This window comes from Nyctibius grandis, chromosome 1, assembly GCF_013368605.1.
Source record: "Nyctibius grandis isolate bNycGra1 chromosome 1, bNycGra1.pri, whole genome shotgun sequence".
Lineage (NCBI taxonomy): Eukaryota > Metazoa > Chordata > Aves > Nyctibiiformes > Nyctibiidae > Nyctibius > Nyctibius grandis.
In genome coordinates, this window is record NC_090658.1 from 115,706,796 (window position 1) to 115,719,045 (window position 12,250).

General features: G+C 37.9%; 1 protein-coding gene across 2 annotated transcripts in view; it reads left to right on the forward strand.

The window, feature by feature from the left end:
* Positions 1–12,250, forward strand: part of ASAP2 (ArfGAP with SH3 domain, ankyrin repeat and PH domain 2) — a 104,470-nt gene that overhangs the window by 89,926 nt on the left and 2,294 nt on the right. The window contains exons 22-26 of one of the 2 annotated variants that reach the window (XM_068398217.1): positions 1,543–1,798; positions 4,331–4,480; positions 5,384–5,552; positions 7,259–7,326; positions 8,976–9,073. In XM_068398217.1, coding sequence (XP_068254318.1) covers positions 1,543–1,798; positions 4,331–4,480; positions 5,384–5,552; positions 7,259–7,326; positions 8,976–9,073 — 741 coding nt within the window. The remainder of the gene's footprint in view (positions 1–1,542; positions 1,799–4,330; positions 4,481–5,383; positions 5,553–7,258; positions 7,327–8,975; positions 9,074–12,250) is intronic. The other variant, XM_068398225.1, reaches the window with a different exon arrangement.

A 12,250-nucleotide genomic window follows, 5' to 3' on the forward strand; every position in this document is an offset into this window, starting at 1 on the left:
GGGAATACTGCTGTTGCTTGGGATCACATCAGAGTTCTGTTTATAGATGTTAAGCTATTGGGCTTGACTCTCTTTCTGGTAAAGCAATTGAATAGATTTTGTAATCTTTGTCAGAAAAGGTCATGTCTGAAATTGAAGTTCTTTTAGTCCAGAATTTTTCCTTTAAAAGAGAGTCTAACCTAAAAGAAGGCTAAGACAATCCAGCTGGTTTCTGCTGCTATTCCACACCCCAGCTGCCTGGTCCTCCCTCATCTTTTGCTTCCAGTCTGGCACACATTTGTCCCTGTATTGAGCTGTTTCAATGTGGTAAACCAGTGAAAAGCTAAATCAACAAAACAATAAAGAATTTTCTGCTGGTTTAGAAAGCAGAAGCAAGTGTGGGCTGAAACAAATACCAGAACCAGGACAGTGGAGAGGTCAGGGAATGGAGTGTCAGCCATTCAGGGGAGTGAGGCTGCTAAGGCAAAGTAAAGGTAGGGATTAATGATTCTGGCTGTCACATACATCATTCTGATAAATCTTTGAACTATAATGCTGTGCTGTAAGATGTCTAAAGGCCCTATATGATCCACTCAGAGTAAGCACTGAATATATTCAGAGGAAAATTGATTGCTTATTTGAGATACTGTTGGTGTAAATCTTTATTCTGCCTAAATGCTATTACTATAAATGGTTATTTTAATTTCATACAGACAGTACATCAGTGACATGTCTATCTAAAACTATTTCTAAAGGCGTATTAATGCTCTCAGAGCTGTGGATTATTACAACCCATTCCTGTATTAGCCACATGAATTTATAACTTCAGCTATTTTAATGATCATTTGATAACAATAATTACTGTGTTTGCTGTTGAAACAGGGAAAATAATGCTAAGTGTGCATAGCAAGCAGATGACTTGCTGTAAATCTCAAAGACAACTAATTAGGTCTCGTTTGATAATGTGCATGGGATGAGCAATGTTCCATCCTGGCTGCCAATTGAAGTAATCTCCCAAACTTGTCCAGTGATATTAGTGAGCTAAAAAGAGTTCATGAGAAGTTTTGGCTCCTTATTTGTTGTAGGCTGAGTTACAGGTAGAATACTTAGATGCATTGTGTCCAGTTTTTGAGATCATGTTCATCTATTTGGGATCTAATGCTGCTGAAATTCAGATGAGGCTTAGGATGTTCAGTTGTTTATTTACTTTTGAAAATACTGCCTGGTATTTTGATGCAGGGAAACTTTACTTGATCCAGTCTGAATATCTATATTGACTCTCTGTGTATATAAGGATACAGTATTGTTCTATGGGAGTATACTACAGGAGAAAATGAGAAAATGATAATTGTTTTGAAATGCAATTCACATTTAATCTTGTTTTTGTTAATGTACACAGTTACTTTGTCTTGAAGAGGGCAGAACATAGGTTTTAGATTATGTATTGAAAGCATTCTAGAAGTCATTTTTTCTTTCTAGAAATAAATAACTTTCTATCAACAAATAAATAAAATGAGTACAACTAATGCGGTATCAGTGAGTACTTTTGTTACTGTGTTTAAGCAACCCAGTCCCAATCGGAGAGAGGACAGGCCTGTCAGCTTCTATCAACTTGGATCAAACCAACTTCAGCCTAATGTAGCATCCTTGGCAAGAGATGCAGCAAACATTGCTAAGGATAAGCAAAGAGGATTTATGCCAAGTATATTACAGAATGAAACATACGGAGCAATACTCAGTGGCAGTCCACCTCCCATTCAGCCTGCAGTACCTGTTACAAGTAGTGCACCTCCTCTACCTCCAAGGAATATTGGCAAAGGTACTAACACCGGAAAATACTATTGTATGTTAGAAGAATGGGATCATAACATTTTTTTTTATTATTACATTTTTAGGTTTTCTTTTATAGTTATTTTGCACGGGTAAGTATTGGAACAGTTTATTGATGACTTCATTTTTTATACTTGAGGTGAATCTGCACAACCTGTTCTGAGTTTGATTTTCAGTGCATCTGCAAGAAAGTACACAGTTGTGTTTGGGAAAACAATGCCCAGGTAACCTCAGTAGTATTAAGCAATTTATTAGAAGGAGGGCTGCAGTCAATTTAGTTCAATTTTTTTTTTGTTATATTCCATCTTTTTATTCTTCTGTTTCTTGAAGATGTCATTGTCAGAGTTCAATTTAAACATACAATTTCAATAGCATTTGACTGGTGTGGAAAATTGTTTAAGACCTGGGAGAGTGGAGAGTGTATGCAGAACATGAAAGATTTTAACCTTGCAAAGTCTTCTGTTAATAAATATATGCTTCAAGGTTGTTGAAATAAAAGTGTAAGTGTCATGATGTGGAGAACTGGATGATTTTAGAGAACTAGTAGCTGACTGAAAATGTAACTGCCAGTTACTGGTTATACCCTAATCAGCACAACAATGTAAAATGCACATCTCATCCTGGTTCAGAAGGGTTGTGTACTTGCAAAATCTACCATTAAAGCTGATGCTGTGAACTTCATTCTTATCTTCATATATGATATGTTTGGATCATATGGAAGAATTTTAGAGAACTCTGCGTAGGTCCTCTCTGTACAGTACATGTTCGGTGCGTTTCATTGTTTTAATACCTTTATTAATCCAGCAGCTTTCATGGATGCTAAATTTTTGTAAAGTTCAATTTAAGAAGAATGACTATGTAAATACATGATGCTCTACAGTGCTGTAATTCAGACTCCGTAAGAGGAGGTACGAGCAGGGAATGTTCTAGGCAGAAGTGAGTGGCTTCTGCCCTTGGGAGCACTGTGCAGAGGTCAGAACGCAAGACTCCATACGCCAGTGATTGTGTCTGAGATGGCAAATTGAACATCTGTGTAATATGGTCAGTTATTGGTCTCACAGGAATGGCTGCAGCGTAAAAGTTGGCAGAAAAACTGAGAACAATAGAACAGCATTGTATTGGGTTATTTAACAAGGGTAGCATGAGACTGGGGGAAGTTTAGCAGCACATAAAACTTAACCAAGGTGGGATTCCTTTCATATAACACCTTTGCATGAAGTCTAAGCTTAGTATCTAGACACTTTTTTGACTTGATGGAAAGGAATGTCTCCTCCACCTTGGTGGTGTTAGGTTAATGGTTGGACTCGATGATTTTAAAGGTCCTTTCCAACCAAAACTATTCTATGATTCTAAACAGGAAAATTCACCCAAGGAGCTTGTGTAGTCTGTTTAACTGTTAGATTCTGTCTCTAAATTAGTAATACAATTGGATAGTTAAAAAGACTGTTTTACCCTTTGATATTATTTTAATCATGGCAAACCATACTATTTTACCCACTGTTTGCCCTTGATTAAATGACACTTTTCAAAGAGCATCATTTTAATTTCATTCCCAACCCCAGACTACTTGGCACCGGTATAGCACAGCTCACGCCAAGGAAGCATGCTGCCTGGCTTAGATTATTAGTTCATATTCTTTAATTTAGGAATGTATTAGCCTATTATTTTATGTTCTTAGTTAAAAGCTATAATAGTATCATCAATCTTAGCTTCTTGTTGATTGCTGATGTTGTTGACGTTATGCTTATGGTGTATTATTACTCCTTTATCCTCTTAGCTTTAGGCTGTTCTCCAAGTCTTCTGAGCCTTTTATGCTTTTCCCTAATATTTATTCATACCTTACTCTGTTTCAGCTTTTCTTAATATGATGCTCATGTGCTGAGTAGGGAGAAGTGGCATGATACGTGCAAAATATTTGCTTTACGAAGAAAACCTGTAGTGTGTTTTTATGAAATGGGGAGGCAGCTCTTCAGCCTAAGAATGGAGTCCTGTAGGAGGCCCCAAAGAAGTTGTACTTTGTAACTGCTTCATGACTAGTTATTATACCTTCTTGTTTGGGTGAAATTCAGAATTACAGTTTTATGTCAATTCCAACTTTCACTTTGAGTCAGCAGTGTCTGCTAATGCTCATGTGAGAGTGAGGTCCTTTTCTTGCAGTACCTGAGAAGATTACAGCTATCAGTCAGGGATTAAAGAAGGCAGCAAGACTTGCCTTCTGTCTTCTTGTTGAAAAATCTCTGCTTTTTCAAGTGTTGACCTATTTTAAAGTAATGACTGGAGACAAATTTTACTTAAGTAAAGTGTTAGTAAGACTTCACTCAGAAACTTGTATGTAATTTTTCACACCAGACTGTGATTTCTGCTCTGGCATTCCAGCAGGATGGCAGTGGTTCCTATTGCTGAATATAGTGGTCTAGCTACACCATTTTTAAAAGCACGGGTGTGAATATTAACACTTTGTGCTTAGAGTATGCAATAATAATAATACAGTATTTTCCTCTCTTTTTAGTTCAGCCTTCAGTTCTTGGCAGTGGTATTCAGACAATTTCTTCATCTAATGCAATATGGAAGACAAATTCTTTAGGAGTGGAAAGTATAAGCAGGCAGAGGTCTTCATCAGATCCACCAGCTATTCATCCCCCTGTGCCGCCATTGCGTGTAACATCTACAAGTATGTTTCCACTTTCCCCTGTTTTCCCTTCTGCTGTATCTAATCATAGTTGGCTTATTTTTCCATTTCCACAACTCATACTTCCTCTTTTGGTGACTGTAGCTTTGGCCTATCGTTCCCATCCAGTAACTTTGTATGAACTGTCTTCTCAGATGTTCCAGTGAGGACTGTATGGTGTAGTGCAGGGTCAACAGGAAATACCAGCTATTACTAGAGTGAAAGAGCTCTTCACTTTTATGTGTAGTTTCAGTGGTGCATTTCTCACGAGTTGTAAAGATGAGTGTTACAGGTAGGTCTGGGGCTATGTCTCCACATTGTGCTTGATTCTTGCAGACCATAGGAATGCAAAAAGATGTTTTAATGCATTGCCAGCTGCTGTGGTGGTGGTTTCAAGAATTCAATAGAAATTTTAATTTATTGCTAAACCTAATGTGAAGTTAGTTAGGTGTCAATTGTAACAGTATTTTAAGAAAAGACATTCCTCTAAATAAAATTTCTCAGATATTATTCACTCAGTTATTTTTCCATAAAACACAAACTGAAGGCTTTAATTGAGCAAACAATATTAGCACTTTATTGAATATATTCTGATCTACTATTTTCAAGAATATAACTTACTTTGGTAATAATTTTCTATGCTTGTACTTTAATGCTTGAATGAATTGAAGTACTTGTGAGCTCTCTGACCTTGACTAGGTGAAACAAAAGGTGAACCTCTTTCCAAAGAGGTCCTCCTTCCAATGGAAGGACTGCTTTCTCCTTAAGTTATTGATTACATGTAGTAAAGTGTTTTCTTTGGATGGGAGTAAATCCTGTAACAGGAAGACGTGTGGATGAGAACCCAAGAAACAAAATGATAAATAGAAATTTAATTCCATTTCACTGTCTAACTTTCTTCTGTAGATGTGCTTTCTCCAGCACCACCGCCTCCAGTGGCAAAGACAGCCAGCATTATAGAAGCTTTGAACCAGCAATCTAAACAGCAACCAGCTCCTCCACAAACTAAGCCAACCCCACCACCACTGCCCCCACAACCTCCTAATAGAATCTCTCAAAGAAAGCCTATTCCTGGGTAACTGATGTCATTTTAGTATTTAATATACTTCATAATTATTAGTAATTTTTCAATTTTATAGTATATAACATGCAAGTGATCTATAAAGCATGCATACTTTTGCCTATGATGTGTTCTAGAGTATGGGAATGAACAGTAGGCAGACACTAAAGGAGCAGATTACAAGGATTCCCACAGTAAAAACAAGATAGCCTAGTGATATAAGATTGTATGACTTGCAGAATATCTACAGAATGCTTAGCCATGATGGAAATAAGAAGCCACAAAGAATAATCCATTTCTAATTCTCGTGTACTAACAAAGAAGAGATAATGGGATCTTATGTCTGATTGTGCCATTTATTGTTCACATGCTTTGTGTAGGTTCAGTTCCATTCAATATTTTCATTCATGGCAGGAGCAGAGAGACCTGGAACAGAAAATATGATTTTAAAATTTGCAGGAAACAAAGTTATGAGGGACAAGTGTACTGGAAAACAGGATTATATACAAAGCAGCCTTGAGAAACTGGAGTAGTAGTCAAGGGAGAAGAGGGGTGTCATTCAGTAAGCAACACTTAGTATTTAAGAACAATCAACTACAAAAATGAAGCATGGAAAACAACAGAGTATGGTTAAGCAAAAGTCCGTAAGAGAAGGATCTGCAAGGACATAGTGAATCATAAATAAAAGTAAGTCAGACAACTCATGCTGTTGTGGAAGAGTCAAAGACAAATAGTATTATTTGATTATAGCCTGCAAACTATATGAATTAATCCTTCCAATTGACTCAACATCAGTAACACCTTAGCTGGACTACTGTGTTCAGTTTTGGATATTGCAGTAAAATAAAGATACAAAACAGTGAGGCAGGAAACAGGGGAGATAATAAGGTAATTAGAAGTCTAGAATATATGACCTGTGAGAAAAGTTTGGAAGAAATAAGATTCTCTTATATTTTTTTAAAAAGAAATTGTAGCATAGATACACATCTTCAAATATGTACAAAGTGTTGGATTATGCCATTCCTTTTTACATCTCATGATAGCTCTAAAAAAGAAGACTTTTGTTTAAGTTATGGCAAGAATAATTTAGTTAGACACTAGGGAAAGCTTTCAAAAAGTAAGCATAGGGAAATATTGTGGTAACTTGTCTGGGAAGTTTTTGGATTCTCTGACACTGAAAATTTGGCAGACTACAGCCTATACAAACTTAGGTAGTTATAAGATACAGGAACATGTATGTGTATATGTGAGATAAACAATACATGGTTGATCCTTTGTGAATGAAAGAGGTAAACAACCTTTGACCTTTGAGCTCCCTTTCTAGTCCTTTGATTGCATATACTATACTAAGTAAAAGGGAGAAGCAACTTGCTGAAACTTGCTGTAATGTACAGATTAATATGGATACATGATTTTAACAAAGAATTTTAAAACAGCAGTGAAAGGAATTAAGAGCTTAGGAAAAGAAAAATTGCTCTACGGAAATTGCAGTAATTGAACCTATATTATTCTTCTGCATTACATTTTTAAATTAAGTGCAACTTATGATTGGTGTAATCAAAAATACAGAAGCAAAGTAGTATTTTTAAAAGCAAAATAACTGTCACCGGAATATAGTGAACACATGACAAGAATTTTATAATTTGGAAAGTACTTGGTATTGTTGTGGTTTAAGTTCTTGTTTGTTTCTTAAATGGATGAATTTCTAACTTTCTGTACAGGACAGAGAAGTCATCTGGCTTAACTAACAAAGGGCAGTCCAGAGGACTTGGGTCTCTACAACAAACTGGTAACTGTGGTTTAGAAATTTATTTTATTGTAACTAAGCTATCGTTATAACAGCCTAAGGGAGAGTGGTTTTTTTATTATTTACCTTACACATTTAAATACAGTCAATACCAGCATTCGTGTTGCTTCTCTTCTTGATTGTGTAGGCCCTGATGCCTCAAGCTCTTCTGCATGAACAGAGTTATGGGCATTTACATTAGTGTAAATGATGGGGCCAAGTAATAAGAAACAGAAACTCAGAGTGATTGAGGTTGGGAGGGACCTCTGGAGGTTATCTGGCCCAAGTCCTCTGCTCAAGCAGGGCCACCCAGAGCCAGTTGACCAAGACCATGTCCAGATGGCTTTTGAATATCTCCAAGGATGGAAACTCTGCAGCCTCCCTGGGCCAGAGCTCAGTCACCCTCATGGTAACAAAAGTGTTTCCTGATGTTCAGACAGTACCTCCTGTGTTTCAGTTTGTGCCCTTTGCCTCTGGTCCTGCTTTCCAGCTGGGTGGCCACCAGCATATATTGGTGCATGGGCTTGTTCGTCCCCAGGTGCAGGGCTTTGCACTTACTTGCTCCAGATTTTCCCCTGGTCCCTGAGATTCCTGAAGACCAGTCTTGCTAGTAAAGACTGAGGCAAAGGCAGCATTTAGTACCTAGCCTTTTCCATGAGATCTCCCATCTTGTTGAGCAATAGGCCCATGTTTCCCCGATTTTCCTTTTGTTACCAATGTATTTACAGAAGCCCTTCTTGTTGTCTTTGACATCCCTTGCCAGATTCAATTCCAGTTGGGCCTTAGCTTAACTGATCTCACCTAAACCCCCTTCAGATAAAGGATACATTATGAAAACTTCAGTTAGTTTACTCTCTTGTTTGCATGTGTCATAAACAAGGTAACAGATACACATTTTAGAATAGAAAAATGTGTTTCTAGTTTGAAAATCTAAAGCTCATACTGTGTCACTTTTAATTACATTGCAAATTGATATTGCTCTTTTCATGATAATGAACAGAGTTCATTATTCATTCTGCTCTTTTCATTGTTCAAAGTAACTACTACTTTGGGACATTACAATAATGTCATCTCAATAAAATCTCCAAAGTAAAGTTTGGTGGATTCTGTGGTGGTTGTAGTGGAATTCTTCCTACCCTGTTTCTCTTTCCACTGTATATATTATGTTCATTGGTTCTTACTGTGATTCTTTTTTATTTCCCCTTGACATACCCAAGGGGAATTTGCTAATAACTATATGCCATCTGCGTCAAGAGTCTCCTGTGAAGGATAGAGCATCTTGATAATGATGGTCTTCAGTAGGAAAGAAGGGTTCTAAAAGCACACAGTCTGCAGTGAACAAATGGGGAAATGGCATACTTGGTTTTGCTCTCATCTATTTTATAGGCTTTTTTCTCTTTTAGGATATCTGCAGTATTAAAGGTCTTAGGTAATTGTCTTTGGGAAAAGAGGCTTTTTTAGTAAGGAAAAGGATAGAAAAATTCTGTTCAGTTATTTAGAAAGAAACATTAAAAAATGAAATACTCATGGGATATAAAATTATTTCTATCCTTTAAAGAATAATTAATTTGATTTCAATTTGTATCATCACTCTTACTGTTTTTTAAAGCATGGCTAAAATTTACTTGTTTTACTTACCTCAGCAGCAGGAGAGTCTGTATGTGAAATTCCAGTAACACAAACTGGTTCTACAACAAATACTTTGGCACAAGTCCAACCACCAGCACCAATGCCGAGGAAATCACAAATAGTAAGTAGATAATCTGGGTTTTGATTTTATTAAATCTTCTGCACGCTATCAAACATGCTGTTGACATAACAGTGTATCCTGTTATGGAGAAAGTGTGAGAATCATCAAAAATACAAAGCCGGTATCCTGCGTTAAATATGTGCGTGACTTGTACTAAATGTTTATGAAAACTTTTGTATGTGATTTTAAAATAATTAAAATAAAAAAAAACAAAACAAACACCAACAAAACCTAAAGAGAAACCAAAGAAAAGCAGCATGGGTTCTTTGCTTGTGTACAAATGCGACCAACACAATCCACAGAATGTATGGTTTGACTTATTGAAGGTAGGTAAGCTTGATAAGTGAGTCGCTTGTAGGTGAGCCTGGTGAGTCACTTGTAGATCATATGTAACTTCATTCTTAAACTTCAGTGAAGTAAGTAATAAGGGAGCTTTTGTGCTTACTTTTATAATGGAAGTAGATACACTCATAGTTATTCACATACATAGATCAAATGGCTTCAGACAAGACTGGTAAGAGTCAAGCTCAAAACAAAAGAAATTGGTTCTTTGTGCAGTTGGTTCTCTTTGCATCTCTTTGTCATGCATTCACTGGATGACAGGAGAGAAATCTCTTGGTAAATACACAGAAACCACATCTGACTGGAGACATCCCCAACCAGAAGGTGGATGAAGGGGAAAGGCTGGAGGTGTCAGGCTGGAAGTATTGTATATTATTCTTCTCCACACTCCCCCAGCCTTACAGTGACTGTTAGAAAAGAGATACTGGATTTACATGGACTCTTGATCTGATTGTGTGGCCTTTTTATACTCTTATTTATTCTTATTTATAATCTAGGACTATGAATGGTAACACACGTATTAGTGTCAATACCTGTATTCTTACACTGGTGTAGCTAAAGCGATATATATCCAGATGTCAGTTGAGCTGTTATGTGTAGTTCAGCTGGGTCTTTGGTACTTCCTCAGATTTTATATTGCTTTCTTATGTGATAGATGTAAAAATCCATATGTTTGATCATGACTATTTCTCTGCAGTAAACAAATCACAATATAGAGAGTCCATACTTCTTGAGATGCTGAATGTGACTAGGTCTGGGCTGTTTCATGCTTTACATTCTGTGTAGGAGTGTGATTCAGTAGGTAAATAATAAACTGAGGGGTGGGAGGCATGCTGCTCCTGCATCTGCCGTTGTCTTATTAATGGGCTGTAACAAAAAGACCTGCCTTCTTCAGTCCTCTGTCTCTCTCCCTTCATCCATTTTTCCTTAACCATGTCTACTGAAATAGTAACTCTCCAGGACAGACTTCAGTGTGTCTGTGTGCATAGCCTTGCACGTTTTGTCTTGAGCTCTTAGAACTCCTATTAGCTGTTTCTCATCTGATAATGCTGAAAAGCCACAGAGACATCTGGAGTTCATCTTGCATTAGTTTGGGAGTGTAAAATCTGTTTTCTTGCCTCTCCCACTCTTGTTTAACCGAGTTACACCAACTTGTTTAACCAAGTTAACTGTGAAGTTACTGTCTGTCTTGCATCGAAATAACCTTCATGTTTTAGGCCACAATAAAATTAAATGGTCTGGTTAGTGTAAAATGAAATATCTATCCCTTTTGCTTACATGCACCGAGGGAATTGCCATATTTATTCTGTGAAGCTGTTGGACCCTGATCACAGTTTCTGTTGTGTGTTCTGGGATTCAGGTGTGAGCACTGGATACATCCTTTGAACACATCTGTCAGTTCTGAAACAGCTCCTTATCTGGCTTTCTGTATAAATTAAGGTTGTAGTAGTTCTCTATGTTTTGCAGTCTACAACTACCTGAAGGGAGGTTGTAGCGGAGTGGGAGTCGGCCTCTTCTCCCAGGCAACTAGCGATAGGACAAGAGGACATAGCCTCAAGCTTCGCCAGGGGAGGTTCAGGTTGGACATTAGGAAGCATTTCTTCTCAGAAAGGGTCATTAGACACTGGAAGGGGCTGCCCAGGGAGGTGGTGGAGTCACCATCTCTGGATGTGTTTAAGAAAAGACTGGACATGGCACTTAGTGCCGTGGTCTAGTTACATGGTGGTGTCAGGGCAATGGTTGGACTCAATGATCCCAGAGGTCTCTTCCAACCTGATTGATTCTGTGATTCTATGTTGTTCTTTCCTTCTTCGTTTTATAGGACAAATTGCTTTACTTATGAGTGAATAGGGTATCCTGGCTGTTTTTTCGGAACAGTCACAGTGTCTCCACAATATTAATTGCACATAATATGAAGAACAAGTCTGACTCTCCAGATGTCTCTAGGGCTTCAGTAGGGTGAATTTTGTGAGACTGAGAAAATCAGCTGAATTGTTTTCTTCTTGTCATAGGACAGAGAAGTAAGGGAAACCTGACTCAGGGAGTGTGTGCTAGCTAAGGTGCTTCAGCTGAATCAATCTAGCTGAAGTATCTTAGCTGAGATTTAGTCAAGGGCCCCGCAGCTAAAGAGCTTTAGCTGGATCAGTCTAGCTAAAGTACTTCAGCTAAATCACTCCATTTAGCCTTATACTCCAGCCTTTTTTGCTAAGTCTTTACCCCGGCAAAGAATACAGAGGCCAGCCCAGATTTAAGAAAAGATTGCAGAAGTACTCCTGGAGTAAAGAAAAAAGAGGTCTAGTTGTACATGCACATGAAGCCAGTGGCTTATCTCCTGTACAGTGCATTTGCCCAATAGCCTATTTTTCAGACAGAAATTCCTGATACACCTTTTTTTTTTCAATGTATATTTTAGATTTTTGAAACCATATTGTAGATACATGGGAAACTTCCCTGGAAGATTTTAGTCCTCTGGGAATGGGATCTATTTTAATTTCTTTGCCTTCTAAAGAACAAGAAATACCCGTAATTACTGTGCTTTGAAGTTAGTAATTATGTCACTGTTGTACTGATGTGAAGCTTTTCCCTCTTGACCTAAAAGGTGGTTGCGGTTCTTGACTGAGATGGAGCATCTGGCAGAATTGCTATGATGCAGTGCAAGGTTGCCAGCTCACGGGGGTGTGCCCCACAGATAGAGCCTCAGGGTATGCCTGGTCTGGGCAGGTCGGGTTTTTTTTATACTAAAATGCAAATGGATGCTTGTAGAGGAGCACAGCGATGATGCTACCTCCCTTCTTCCTCATCCATATCCCCCTTTTTCTGCGTGGCACTCAGCTC